At 41.4% G+C, this 13,518-nt stretch overlaps 1 protein-coding gene across 12 annotated transcripts in view; it reads left to right on the top strand.

Annotated features, from left to right (window-relative positions):
* The window catches only part of NOS1 (nitric oxide synthase 1), a 415,858-nt gene that overhangs the window by 208,871 nt on the left and 193,469 nt on the right, over positions 1-13,518 (top strand). For 11 of the 12 annotated variants that reach the window (XR_004231301.1, XM_031948666.1, XM_031948665.1 and 8 more), the window contains 3 exons: positions 3,394-3,498; positions 5,454-5,512; positions 9,755-9,871. Coding sequence is in view for 11 of the 12 variants with exons in the window: in XM_031948666.1 (XP_031804526.1) it covers positions 3,394-3,498; positions 5,454-5,512; positions 9,755-9,871 (281 nt within the window). In the remaining variant the exon portion in view is untranslated. Of the gene's footprint in view, positions 1-3,393; positions 3,499-5,453; positions 5,513-6,826; positions 6,929-9,754; positions 9,872-13,518 lie in introns of all 12 variants that reach the window. The other variant, XM_031948677.1, reaches the window with a different exon arrangement.

The raw sequence follows: 13,518 nt of genomic DNA, 5'->3' as shown, positions 1-13,518 counted from the left end.
TATGAATCTCCATTTCCTTAACTGTGAAATGGAGATAATAATATTTGTAATCCTTACCTACCAGAGTGATTGTGAAGCTCAGAGAAGCCATTGTTTCTAAAGCATTTTGAAAATTGTGAAAAATTATAGAATCCCTTATCATCTAATACTATTAATAATAGCATTTATAGAGCACCTATTGTATACCAGACATGATGCTACTTTACAAATATTATCTTATTTGGGCTTCATAATGATTCTTTAAGGTAAATGCTTTTATCCCCATTTTATAGATGAGGAAGCTGAGGCAAACAGAAATTGTGGCTAGTCTTGGATCATAAATACTAAGTGGATAAAGCTGATCTTGAATTCAGGTCTTCCTGACTCCAGGCCCCTATCCACTATATCATCTAGCTAGCGTTTATATTAAATAGCATTTATATGATTTCTGTCTCTCATTTGAATGAGATGAAACCTTGAAAGAGCTTAGCATAATGCTTGATACATAATAGGCATTTAATAAATGCTTATTCTCTTTTCCCTTAATTCTTTTGTTGCTCTTATTGGAACAAACTATGATTTTGTTGGCAAACAGAATTTCCAATATGAAATTGCCTCCACCAGTGGATGTTCTCTGAAGCTTATAGAATTGCCTAGGATACTGAGAAGCTAAGTAATTTGCTCAGAGTCAAATAATCCAGTCAGGGCAGGACTTGACCCCATTTTTCTTGGCTCCAAGGAAGGAAAAAAAGCTAAGCACCTACTGTGTGCCAGAAGGCATAGAGTATATTCAGGAAAGACTAGTACCTCTGGGTAAGGAATGCTAAAGTTTTTACAAGGCTGCTCCCTACTTTTAATAGAAATCCACCTAAGTCTACCTGTGGCTCCAGAGCCACATTCTCGTAAGCCATTTGGGCAGAAGGGCTAAACCAGACTGAAGATAACCAAGGGGTCTATGATGAGTTTGGGGGGGTGTCTACCCCCACATGTGAAGACTTACCCCAGTGGAATGGGCGGATGAGGACAATTTGTTCCAATGGCCATGAAGGCGGCTGAAGCATGTGTCATAGAGCACTTAAAGCTTGGTCAGACATCAAAGACAGAAGGTCATCGAGGGCATCTAGAGTCAGCACTGGTTATTTTGACTCTGTCTTACCTGGACAATGGTGGCTCTGGGAGACAGAATGACATCATCTGCAGTGGAGAATACATCACAGGGATAAAAAAGGTAGGATGCGTGAATCAAAAGGCATCACATGCCATTTTATCATTTCTACCCTCAAAGCCTTATGCCAATGGGTGAGTGCTGAAGCAGCAAGTGTGGACACCCTGGGAGATGGAGTCCTAATCCTGCCCATAGGCAGGCCAGACCATAGACTTATCTCCTTACTGGAAGCAGCAAAGGGATCAGCAGCCACCTGGGTGATTGGGCAGCCCTTTAAGGATCACACGGCCCACCTCTGTGTGAGAGGAAGAGGCTAGAAAAGGGGTCCTAAAATTGTGTTTTTACCCAACCGTGGTAGGCAGGGATCTACCGTGCAGTCAAAACACACCAAAAAAACGTATAAAAACTCCTGCAAGGTTGATTCCACTCACCATTGGTGCATGGAATATGCACACATTTTAGACACGGGAGACACTGGCCCAGGACCAGCCAGCATAGAGTGCCCTCATCAGAGATGGTGCTGTGCTCTATGAGAAAAGCAGAAGTGAATTAGCTCAGAAGAAACACGAGAGATGTAAAGTTAGAGAAACGAAGTATACTTCAAGTGTTCATGTGGACTATTGGTATCCAACCTGTGGCAGAGCATTCTGAGCTCATATTGATCCAATCAGCTGCAGTCAGATACACTAACCACTCTAATTTTGACAATAATTCACTATGTGCCAGGAACTATGCTAAGGGCTTTCCAAAGAGAATCTCATTTGATCTTTACTACAACACTGGGGAAGTAGGTGCTGTTATCCCTATGTCACAGAGAAGAAAACTGAGGCATAAAAAAATGTTTGTGGTAAGTCCTTTTTATAGTAGCAAAAAACAGGGAACTGAATGGATGCCCATCAATTGAGGAATGGTTGAATAAATTGTAGTATATGAATATTATGGAATATTATTGTTCGGTAAGAAATGAGCAGCAGGAGGATTTCAGAAAGGTCTGGAGAGACTTACAGGAACTGATGCTGAGTGAAATGAGCAGAACCAGGAGATCATTATACACAGCAACAAGAAGACTATACAATGATCAATTCTGATGGATGTGGCTCTTTCCAACAACGAGATGATTCAGGGCAGTTCCAATGATCTTGGGATGAAGAAAGCCATCTATACCCAAAGAGTTGTGGGAACTGAGTGTGGCTCACAATATAGTATTTTCACTTTTACTGTTGTTTGCTTGCTTTTCTTTTTTTCTCTTTTTTTCCCTTTTTGATCTGATTTTTCTTGTGCATCCTGATAAATGTGGAAATATGTATAGAAGAATTGCCCAAGTTTAACATAGATTGGATTATTTGCCATCTAGGAAAAGAGGTGGGGGAAGAGAGGAAAAAAAATTTGAACACAAGCTTTTACAAAGGTGAATGTTGAAAATGACCCCGGCTTATGTTTTAAAAATAAAAAAAACTTGTAAAAAGAAAAAAAAGATAACTGAGACATAGAAACAGTAAGTGCCTTGCCTGCAGTCACATCCCTAGTAAATATCTAAAGCAGAATTTCAGTGTGAACCCTTTGGACTCCAAATCCCACTTTATCTATTGTGCTACTTTGTTGTTCATTTTTCATTCAAAGGATCTATTGAATTGACCTATTACAGGACATTATGTACCCCAGATTTTTAGACAGTATCATACTTACCAGTGAAAAAATGTCCCTCTTCCAGTATCATGGCAGCTTCTGGAAGATAAAGATTGAATCATTTTTATCTATGCCCCTAACCCCTGCATACTATTTTGTACTTGGGAGGGATGAATCATTGCTTTCCCGGGTCACGTGATCAACCTTCAGTTTCAATAACAAATCACCTAAAAGTAAGACCTGCTGGCTATGATTCATGGGTCTGGCTTCCATGCTGCAGAAAAAGGCACCTGGCAAACATCTCTCTTAATCTCTCTCTCTCTCTCTCTCTCTCTCTCTCTCTCTCTCTCTCTGTCTCTGTCTGTCTCTCTCTCTCTCTCTTTCTCTGTCTCTCTCTCTCTCTTCTGTCTTCTTCTCACCTTTCCTTACTTGTTCTCACTGTTATCTCTCTCTCTCTCTCTCTCTCTCTCTCTCTCTCTCTCTCTCTCTCTCTCTCTGTCTCTGTCTGTCTCTCTCTCTCTCTCTTTCTCTGTCTCTCTCTCTCTCTTCTGTCTTCTTCTCACCTTTCCTTACTTGTTCTCACTGTTTCCTTCATTCTTTCTCTCTTTCTTCCTTCCTTAAAGGTCATGTCCATGGAAGAATATGATATTGTACACCTAGAACACGAGACTCTGGTCTTGGTGGTTACTAGCACCTTTGGCAATGGAGATCCTCCAGAGAATGGAGAGGTAGGTTGAGTATGCAGCCAGTTTGGGGGAAAGATGAAAGAAAAGTACTTATAGACCTAGAAAGGTCTAACCCTAATCCTATTAGAACCTTACAGAGAAAGGAATTGTGGGACATATCACCACACACTGAGAGACTGACTCAGACTCCTCCACCTAGCCAGTCCTCCTTGATCTCCTTACAAGCTCTCTGGATTTATTCAATTTGCTTCATTCATTTTTGTTTGTATGCATCCATTTATTCAACAAGCATATATTAAGTGCCCCTTGTATGCTAGATATGGGCTAGGCTCTTTAGGGACAAATAGAAAAGTGAACCAGTCCCTGTCTTCAAGGAGGTTATATTCAACTGTGGGAAATAATATGAACTTGGATAAGTAAATACAGAATCTCATCTGTGTACCAGCTGTATCTTCTCCCATCAGGTTGTAAGCAGGAATGTGCTGGTGTTTAACAATAAATTCTCAAAAAAAGGAGAGAGAGAGAGAGAGAGAGAGAGAGAGAGAGAGAGAGAGAGAATGAGAATATAGCACTATTAATATTTTCTCTGTCACTCTCTTAAGTCTAGGCCATCAATAAAACAATAAATGAAATCTTAAATTGTAGCATTTGCTAGCTGGCACAGTGGATAGAGTGCCAGATATGGAGATATCCTGATTTCAAATTTGACCTCAGCTGTGTGACCCTGGACTGTCACTTAAGTCTGCTTGCCTCAGTTTCCTAATCTGTCATATGAGCTAGAGAAAAAAATGGCAAAGCACTCCAATATCTTTGCCAAGAAAACAAAGAGTCAGACGCATCTGAACAATGACAAAATGTTCACACACAAAAATTGGCAACCAGCTTTGCAAATTGACTCTAGTGCACTCTAGCTTTAAACTGTTTGAAGGTAAGGGGCCTTTTTTAAAGTTTACCTTTGTATCCTCAATACCTAGCATCTGCCTTTGTATACAGCAAGTGCTTAATAAAAATGGAAATTGAATTATAAAGAGCCATTTTGATAAAGGGCTGCATCTCCCAAGGCAACAGAAGCAAAGTCACATAGGGAACAGAGCTCTAGACTTGATATTAGTCAACACCCAGATGCAAATACTGCCTCTGAGCTTATTAGCTTTATGACTCTGGGCAAATCCCTTACTCTGTGAATCTGGTTCCTCATCTGTAAAATGGGAATAAAAATATCTCAGCTTCTACTTCCTAGAGTTATGAGGCGGCTCATGTGAGATAAGAGGACCATAGATTTAGAGTTGGGGGACTCTCAGGGGTTATTTAATCCAACATCCTTATTTTTTAAATGAAGAAACTGAGACACGGTCAGAATTTTTATGTTTGGTCATTTTCAGTTACATCAGACTCTTCACAACCCTATTTGTGGTTCTCTTGGCAAAGATACAGGACTGGTTTACCATTTCCTTCTCCACTTTATTTGGCAGATGAGGAAACTGAGGCAAGCAGGGGAAAGTGACTTGTCTGAGACTCGATTTGAACTCAAAATGATGAATCTTCCAATGCTCTGTTCACTATGTGTGCAACCTAGCTGCCTTACTATCCTATTATCACTGCTGTTATTCTTATTGGTGGATAAATGTTCCCCCTCTACTTGCAGCCATCTTTGAGCCAAATGGGTGCTCAGAGGAATGCCTGTCTATACCTGACTCTGAGAGCCTAGCTTCCAGGAAGCCACAAAGTCTGATTTTTTTCCCCCTGAGGCAATTGGGGTTAAGTGACTTGCCCAGGCTCATACAGCTAGGAAGTATTAAGTGTCTGAGACCAGATTTGAACTCAGGTCCTCCTGTCTTTAGGGCTCATGCTCTATCCATTGCACCACCTAGCTGCCCCAAAGTCTGTCATTTTCTAACTGAAGTCTGCTTACAGGATTATACGGCACTAGTGCCCGACCTTGGGCCAGATTTCATGATAATCGGACTAATCTTTCTCTTATCTCTCTTGGTCTCCAGAAATTTGGCTGTGCTTTGATGGAAATGAGGCACCCCAACTCTGTGCAGGAGGAAAGGAAGTAAGTGAATTATATTTTCAGGTCTCTGTCATCCCACTGAGAACCTGGTCCTGACTCTGAGTACCCGACAGTTGTATGGCTGGCCCCAGGGGCTCACAATTTTTAGTGTGAACATTTTGTCATTGTTCCGTCATATCTGACTCTCTGTCAGTAGAGAACTGGGCTCCGAGTCATGGAGAGAATTCCACTGACTAAAACTGATGGATGTCGATAACCCGTGAAACTTAACATCACTTGCTTCCTAATCTGAAATTTAAATAAGTTGCTTAATAATAATGAGTTCACATTTATATAGCACTTCGAGGTTTGCAAGATTATTATTATCCCAATTTTACAGATTAAAAAAAAGCAAAAAAAATGAAAACAGAAAGAGATAAATGATTTGTTCATATTCATAAAGTGAATAAGTATCTAAGGTGGGATTTATACTTAGATCTTATTGACTACAAGCCTGGTGTTCTGGCAGCTAGCTGCCTCAGTTTCCTGATTTGTCAAATGGAAACAATAATCCCTGGGCTTCCTATGATATAAAGCTAAAGCAAGAGGTCTGATGAGAGAATGAATTCAAAGGTGTTTAGAATATTTTAAATCATGATAGCAATACCAGGTGTTATTACTGGGTTTTTCCCCTTTGGGCTATATATTCAAATTAAGAGGGATTAAATGAGTTTCTTCTTATTTTCCTTCTCTTGTCCCCAAAAGATTGTTTTTGAAATTTGTTTTTTCATTAGGTTGGGACAGGTTTGACTTGCAGCTGAATCTGGAGTGATGGACTTTCACTGTTCAGGAAAAGCAAGCAGGTCTCCCTTCTGATGCCCAATCCCATGCTTTGTCACCAAGCCCTTGGGAACTGAGACTTAAAGATGAATTGACTGTGGACCGGTCATTTCTCTCTGAATCCCAGTTTCCTCCTCTCTCAAATGAGAAGGACAATTGGTGCCTTGTTAACATCATATAATTGTAGATTTCCATTTGCAAAGGACCCCAGAGGCTTCTTAGGCTAGCCCCCTCATTTTACAGTTAAAGAAAGGTGGGGAAATGAAAGGATTTACCCAAAGATACACAAAGGCAGGATTTGAATCCAGTCCTCTAATTCTAGTCACTGTATACAAGGTCTTTCTAAGCAATATATCTTGCAAACTGGAGTGCTATAGAAATGTGAGTTGTGCTCATTTATTATATCCTTCCCATTTTTCCTGGAAGCTGCCTTCTCCCACCTAGGGGGGGCCCTGCCCAGACTGCTGATCTCACGAGGGTTCCCCCCTGACCCCCCTCTCCAGGGAGAGATGGGGCTCTATTGGTTCTCCTCTCTAGGTCCCGGGAACCCTTGCCTTTCTTTCCCCGTAGAGGGCCATCACCTCCCTATGAACAAACGGAAGTGTATAACCTGGCTACGGCACGGGACAGCCAGGACAGGTAGACTGTGTGTCTGCTGAGCACCCAAGCTAACCACCAAAGCTGCAGCTTCCCATCAGGCCTTCCTTACTGTGCATGGTCCAATGGGAAGTGAACAGAGCTGGAACCGAGCCACTAACTTGCTGTGTGACCTCAGGCCACTCACTTCACCAATCTGAAACTCAGTCTCCTCATCCAACAAATGGGGAAGCTCCCGCCTGTCTTTTCCTCTCTCCTGAGGTTGCTATGAAAATGGGATGAGATCATGGCTCTGGAAGCATGAGGGAAGGGGAGGGGAGTTTTAAAATGTTATAAAAATCCAGGGAATTATTTTTATTCCCATGGCCAGCTGCCCTGCGCTAACAATGCGGCTACCTCTCTGATCGGCTTGCATGAAAGCGGCGGCCTGTTTGGTGATATGACTCAATTTGAGGCATCTATTTTGGGACAATAAATACACATCCATATATTTAGCACTTTCCTGATGCTTGAGAGAAAACTTTGAAGGCCACCCAAATCAAAACCACTGCTACCAGGGTGCACAAGCTTCTGTCTTTGCTCTTGGCTCGTTTCTTTTTCCAATTTTGTTTTTGTTTTGGGGGGGTGTTCTTTGTTTGGGTTTGGGGGTTTGGTCCTTGAGACCAAAGTCATCAATTCTTAAGAGGAAATTTGATTTTGGTTAAGTCATGAGTTTCTAATGAATGGCTGAGATCACAAGGGTGTTGTGTGGCTCTCCTGCTAACCTTGGGAGGGAAAAAAACAACTCTCCTTCCATTGGCTGCAGTGAATGAGACACAAGGCCCCAGAATGAGAAAGTGTTAGTCCCACAGCAGCTCTCTGCTCATGGTCAGACCATATTTGAAATACTCTTCTCAGCTCTGGGTGACACAGTTTAGAATAGATCATCTCAGATGGAGACTAGCAAGTCTCCCCAAGTCATAGAGTCGACCCCCTTCATTTAACAAATAAGGAAATTGTGGTCCATGGGGGTGGAAGTTTAAGTGAACTTTCCATGGTTACACAAGTAATGTCAGAGAGAGCCTGTGACCATTGGGGAGTGTCTGGAGGAAGGCGACCCAAATGGGGAAGTTCATGTCATATGGAAATTGAATGAAGGACTCAGGGATGTTCAGCTTAGAGGAGAGAAGACTCGCAAGAAACATGATTTCTGTCTTCTGTGTTTGAGGAGTCTGTCTGTCAATCCCTGTCCCCCTCACTTCTGTGCCCCAAGTCTCCAGAAAGACCCAGGCAGGGAAATACCCTACCTTAGTTTAAATCTTGCCTTAGATACTTACTGGCTACTTGACCCTGGACAGTAGAGAAGTACTCCATGGCCTCTCAGATTTCCTTCCCACTCCGAGTCAAAAGCCTATGATTTAAAGATGTTGATATATCACAGGATTGATAGTTAAGTCCATAGTAGAATGGGTTGCAAGTGGGACTGTCGATTGGAAAGCATTCAGAGGCAGGATACTCCACTGAGAATAGTATCAATTTCCCTGAGAAGACAAAAAGCTTGGGTTAAGGGGGGCAACCCCACCAGTCAAACCAGTGCCAAACTAACAAGCTTCCCATGGAGTGCCACCAGCCATTGGGAGACCAGCAAGGTATGCCCCCCTTCCCTTTGCTCCACCGGGCAGCCATGCAGGGAGCTTGATGAAGAGCCAACCGACAATGCCGTCACCTTCTGCCAACTTGGCTCCTGGCCTGCCCTGGGGATCCCTAGGGGTACAGGACTCAGACTCACAGATGCCCAGCATTTGTTTTCCCCCTACCCAGCTGCATCTTCTCTTCCTCCTTCCCACAGCCTCCATGTGAAGTTAGGATGTACTCAAGGAGATGCAAACTTATATTAACATTGGTGTAAATAAAACATAATTAAGATGGTAAAACTGTACAAAAAATAAATCTCCAAAGCTAAATGTAATTTTAAAAAATTATTTGAAAAAAAAAGAAAAATGAAAAAAGAAAGAAAAAAGTTATTTGTCATTCTGGATTAAATGGGTCTTCTCTTCTTCTTTACTTGTTCTCCCTTTTTTCTCTCTTCTTCATCTCTTCTCTATTCTTCATCTTTCTTCCCCTTTCCACACATCCTTTCATCTCCATCCTTTCTATCTTTCCAGTCTTTGTCATCTCTCCTTTATTTTCTTTCTCTTCTCAATCTCTATTATTCATATCTCTTCTCCTTTCCAGCCCTTCTTCCATTTAGTCTTCTCTTTTCCATCCCTTCTTCTCCATCTTTCCTATTATCTTCCTTCTCTTCATCACTCCTTTCTATTTCGTCTTTCCATCTCTTCTTCATTTCCTTTTTCTTCTCCTTTCCCCTCTTATCTCCCCCATTTATGCCCTCCTCTTTTCTCCATCTCCAGCATCTACCCCTTTCTATTTCAATTATATGACAACTCCTCTCACTTACTTCTCTCTCTCCACCCTTGCTTTGTGTCTCCCTGGATAGATAATTAAAAGTCACTTATAACAATGTGGGTAAAGACTGACAGAAGTTGAACACAAAGGGGACAGTTGCCTATGCACAATGAAAGCAGGTCTAGGAAATGTAATCAGATATCACAGCAGGTTTAAGGAAGGAAAAAATCAGGGGTTTGCAAGGACCTGGAAACTGGGTGAACCTTGAACTTGCTCCCCAGCAGAGGCTTGACCTGTCAGAAATGCTTCCCAGCCCAGGTGCCCTGGATCCTTGGCTCAGTCCCTCCTGGGCCAGATTTCAGCACCCATCAGAGGCCCTGCTGATGCATGTACTCCTACTCCCTCTTCCTCACCTTTGTATTTCCCTGCTTCCAGAAGGGTCTCAATACCTCAGTGCTCATTTGTCCCTATTGCTTTCTGCAGGAGCTACAAGGTCCGGTTCAATAGTGTCTCCTCGTACTCCGATGCCCGGAAATCTTCAAGTGATGGACCCGACCTGAGAGACAATTTTGAAAGTGCTGGGCCCCTGGCCAATGTGAGGTGAGCATGGAGGCACGCAGGGAAGCTGAGGATTATGGGTATAACAAAAATGACCACATCCAAGTTTAGGGAGATTTCTGTGCCCTGTCCATTGTCAATTGCTCCCTTCTTATTTCTTCCCCCAAATATCCACCATTCTCATGTCCAAGAGGTCCATGAAAGCTCTCTACCTCCCAAATGGCCACGAGGGGTAATGTTTTCTCATAGGAGCTGGCTGCTTCTTCCTGATATGTCACCTCCCACATCTGCTTTCTTTAGTTTGGTGTTTGAGTTGTTCAGTCATGTCCAATCTTCATGACTCCATTTAGGGTTTTCTTGGCAGAGATATAGGAATTATTTGCCATTTTCCTCTCCTGCCCATTTTACAGATGAGGAAATTGAGGCAAATAGTTAAGTGATTTACCCAGATCTAGTGTCTGAAGCTGGGTTTTGATTCAGGAAAATGAGTCCCAGTACTCTAACTACTACACCAATTAGCTGCCCTGTCTCTAGATAATCCTCATCAACATTTCCTGGCTCTGAATATTTCTCTTCCACCATTGCTTTCTCTAGATTCCCTGAGGGTCTTCTTCTATACTAAGCCTAATTAGAGTCCACTACCCTTTCTTTCCTAAGGCAGTTAGAAAGCACAGTTGATATAGCTCTGGGCTTAGAATCAGGAAGGTGAGACTTCCCACCCCAAAGGAGAAGAGAGAAGAGAAAGAGGAAAGGAGGAGAGAGAGAAGAAAAGAGAGAGAAAGAAGAAGAGGAAAAGAAAGAGATGAGAGAAGGAGAAAGAGATAAAGAGAAGAGGAAAAGAAAAGAGAGAAGAAAGAAAGAGAGAAGAGGAGGAGAAAGAGAGGAGAGAGGAAGGAGAAGAGATGGGGAAGGAGAGGGAAGAGGAGATAAGAGTAAAGAGACATAGTGACAAAATGATCCAGGATCGAGGGCCAACCTCTGAAAACACTTGGAGTCAGGAGATGGAATGTTTTCTTCAATGTCTTTTTTTTTCCAAGGCTGGCCAGTGTCATTGGCTCATAAAGTTCACAGAGGGGAGTAAGATATTTAAAAAAAAACTCAAAAGTTAGGAAAAGACCAGGCTATGAAGGGATGTGAAATTCAAACAGAAAATTTGATATTTTATCCTGAATTCAACAAGGGCATGTTGAATTTTGTTGAATGGAGGGAAGGAGTAAGAATTTTTAATGTGCCAGGAACTGTGCTAAGCAATTAAACTAAGATGTAGAATAAATCATTAGATGTTAGCATCAACCACTGATGGGATGTTTTATATGCGGGATGAATTGGAAGTCAGAAGTTTTAGGAGAGCATTATGGATTTTAGCCGTGAGAAATTAATGTTTAGATGGAGTCAATTGGAAGAAGTCATATGGCTCTCTCTGCTCATGCAGGAAGGCTTCGGAAAAGAGAAGTGACTTTAGGAATCCTTGCTATAATGAAAGAGAGACGAATTGGGAGCCAGGCAGGAAAGAATTGGTTCCAGGCAGAATGTACTCCTGTGGAGAAGACGTGGAGATAAGAAAGAGTACACGTAGAGGGGACTTTTAATGGAACCTTGTCTCAAAAGAAGAATAGGACTTTCTTCCCTTACGACCAGCTTGTGAGATAGATATTTTGGGGACTGGAGAGAACTTTGTTGACCTGCTCAAATCATAGAACTTACTTCATTGACAAAAAAAGTACCACTGGGTTTTATTTTTAATAAAGGATAGAACTTTTGCTGTCCATCTTTGGATACTCCCAATGACTTCCCTCTCCACAGGAAGTCACTTCAAGTCAATGAATTCTCCAATAAACTTAAGGATTGCCTTGCCTAAATGACATCTCCAAGGGATAATTTTTCAAGTAAAAATTGCAAAAGGTTATATATGACTCATGAAAGATACTTCCCTTTAGCTTCCCACTTTGTAGATGGGATAAGGCATTAGACCTGGAATCAAGAAGACTCAGATTCAAAACCTCTCTCAAAGATTTACTAGCTATCTAACCCAAGAGAAGTTAATCTCTTTGTGCCTCACTCAGTTTCCACCTCTGTAAAATGAGGGGATTGGACTCAATGTTCTCTAAGGTCCTTGGCACCTGTAAAGCTATGATCCTATGATTCCCTTTTGGTTGGGAGTCAACCATTTAAATCATTTTGAAGGAAAAATGAATCATTTGACTAGAAACCATGCCAAAGGCAAGAGGAGTGAGAAGAGTATTTACTCCATCTACCTATATGGTTATTTCTGCTGGAGAAAGACTAGCTGTGTGCAAAGCCTTATGCTAAATAATGGTGATAAAGAGATATAAAGTCACACAAGATCTGCCTTCAAGGAGTACATGTTCCACTGGAGAAAACAATATGGAAACAGGAATGGATTTTCTATATTTGTATCCACAGTACCTGGCACATAGTAGGAATGAGAATAAGGATAGGGACCAGAATTATAGGTTTTTTTCTTGGTACCAGGAACTCCCCTGTGAGGGAGCTCACTCTACAAATGCAGGTTGATACCTTTTATGCCCTTTCTAGTCTTAAAGAGTTCTCAAAACACTAAGAGTTAAGTGGCTTTCCTAGGATCACTGAGCAGGTGTTTAGTAATTCTGGTTAATTAAGTAATTAATTGGGGCAAAAAAGAGGTTGATACAAAACAATAAAGGAAAATGTAAAAGGAGAGAAACAATCACTTTTGACTGTTGTTTACTTATTTCAGTTGGAGAAAGGGAAAGAGAGAAAGGAAGGTCTTCAAGGTAACTGGTTTTCTTGCCATGGGAAGGGGACTTTGGAAGAATCTGAAGAGTAGAGATCTAATGTAGTCCACCAACTCTCCAGGATCCCATTTGGAGTTTTCTTAGAAGAGATGCTGGAGTTGTTTACCATTTCCTTTTCTCCAGCTTATTTTACAGATGAGAAAACTGAGGCAAAGAAAGTTAAGTGACTGGTCAAGGTTACAAAATTAGTACATGTCTGAGCCTGGTTTTGAATTTAAGAAGATGAGTCTTTCTGTTTTCCAAGCACAGTACTCTATCCCCTGCACTACCTAGCTGCTAGGGGACCACTTAAGTTTGGGGCATTGAGGAAAGCTTCACAAAGGAGATAGTACATGAGGTGAGCTCCAATGGCTTCTAAGCCCAGTACTCTATCCCCTACATTACCCAGCAGCTAAGGGATCATATATGTTTGGGGTATCGAGGAAAGCCTCATAAAGGATCTAGTACCTGAGATGAGCCTCAGCTCTAAAAGACCTACTACTTCCTCCTTAATCTGAAAGACTAAAACAGTATCACTAGCTATCCTCAGCCTCAGTTTCCACATCTGTTAATGGGTTTTGGAGGGGGGGAAATAATACTCTTGACACTACAAACTTTCTATAATTGTTGTAAGCATCAAAGAGAAAAAGCATCTAAAACATTTTGTAAGAAAAAGCGAGATGTACATAATAGAGACTCATCATTTCATTTACAATTCCCTTTTTCTGTTCTGCTTCATAGAGAGAAATACCAATTTCATTTAATCAATTTATTAAAATTAAATTATATTTTAAAAAATTTAAAGCACTTTGTAAAACTTAAAACACTATGGCAAGTGAGCTGTGGTTAGTATTTTTGAATGACTTCCCAAACAACTTTACTCCAATCATTGACTTTCCCTATCCCAGTCCTTAA

Source organism: Sarcophilus harrisii, chromosome 1 (genome assembly GCF_902635505.1).
Source record: "Sarcophilus harrisii chromosome 1, mSarHar1.11, whole genome shotgun sequence".
Lineage (NCBI taxonomy): Eukaryota > Metazoa > Chordata > Mammalia > Dasyuromorphia > Dasyuridae > Sarcophilus > Sarcophilus harrisii.
Note: the sequence above shows the minus strand (reverse complement) of the source record. Positions and strands in the feature narration are given on the sequence as shown.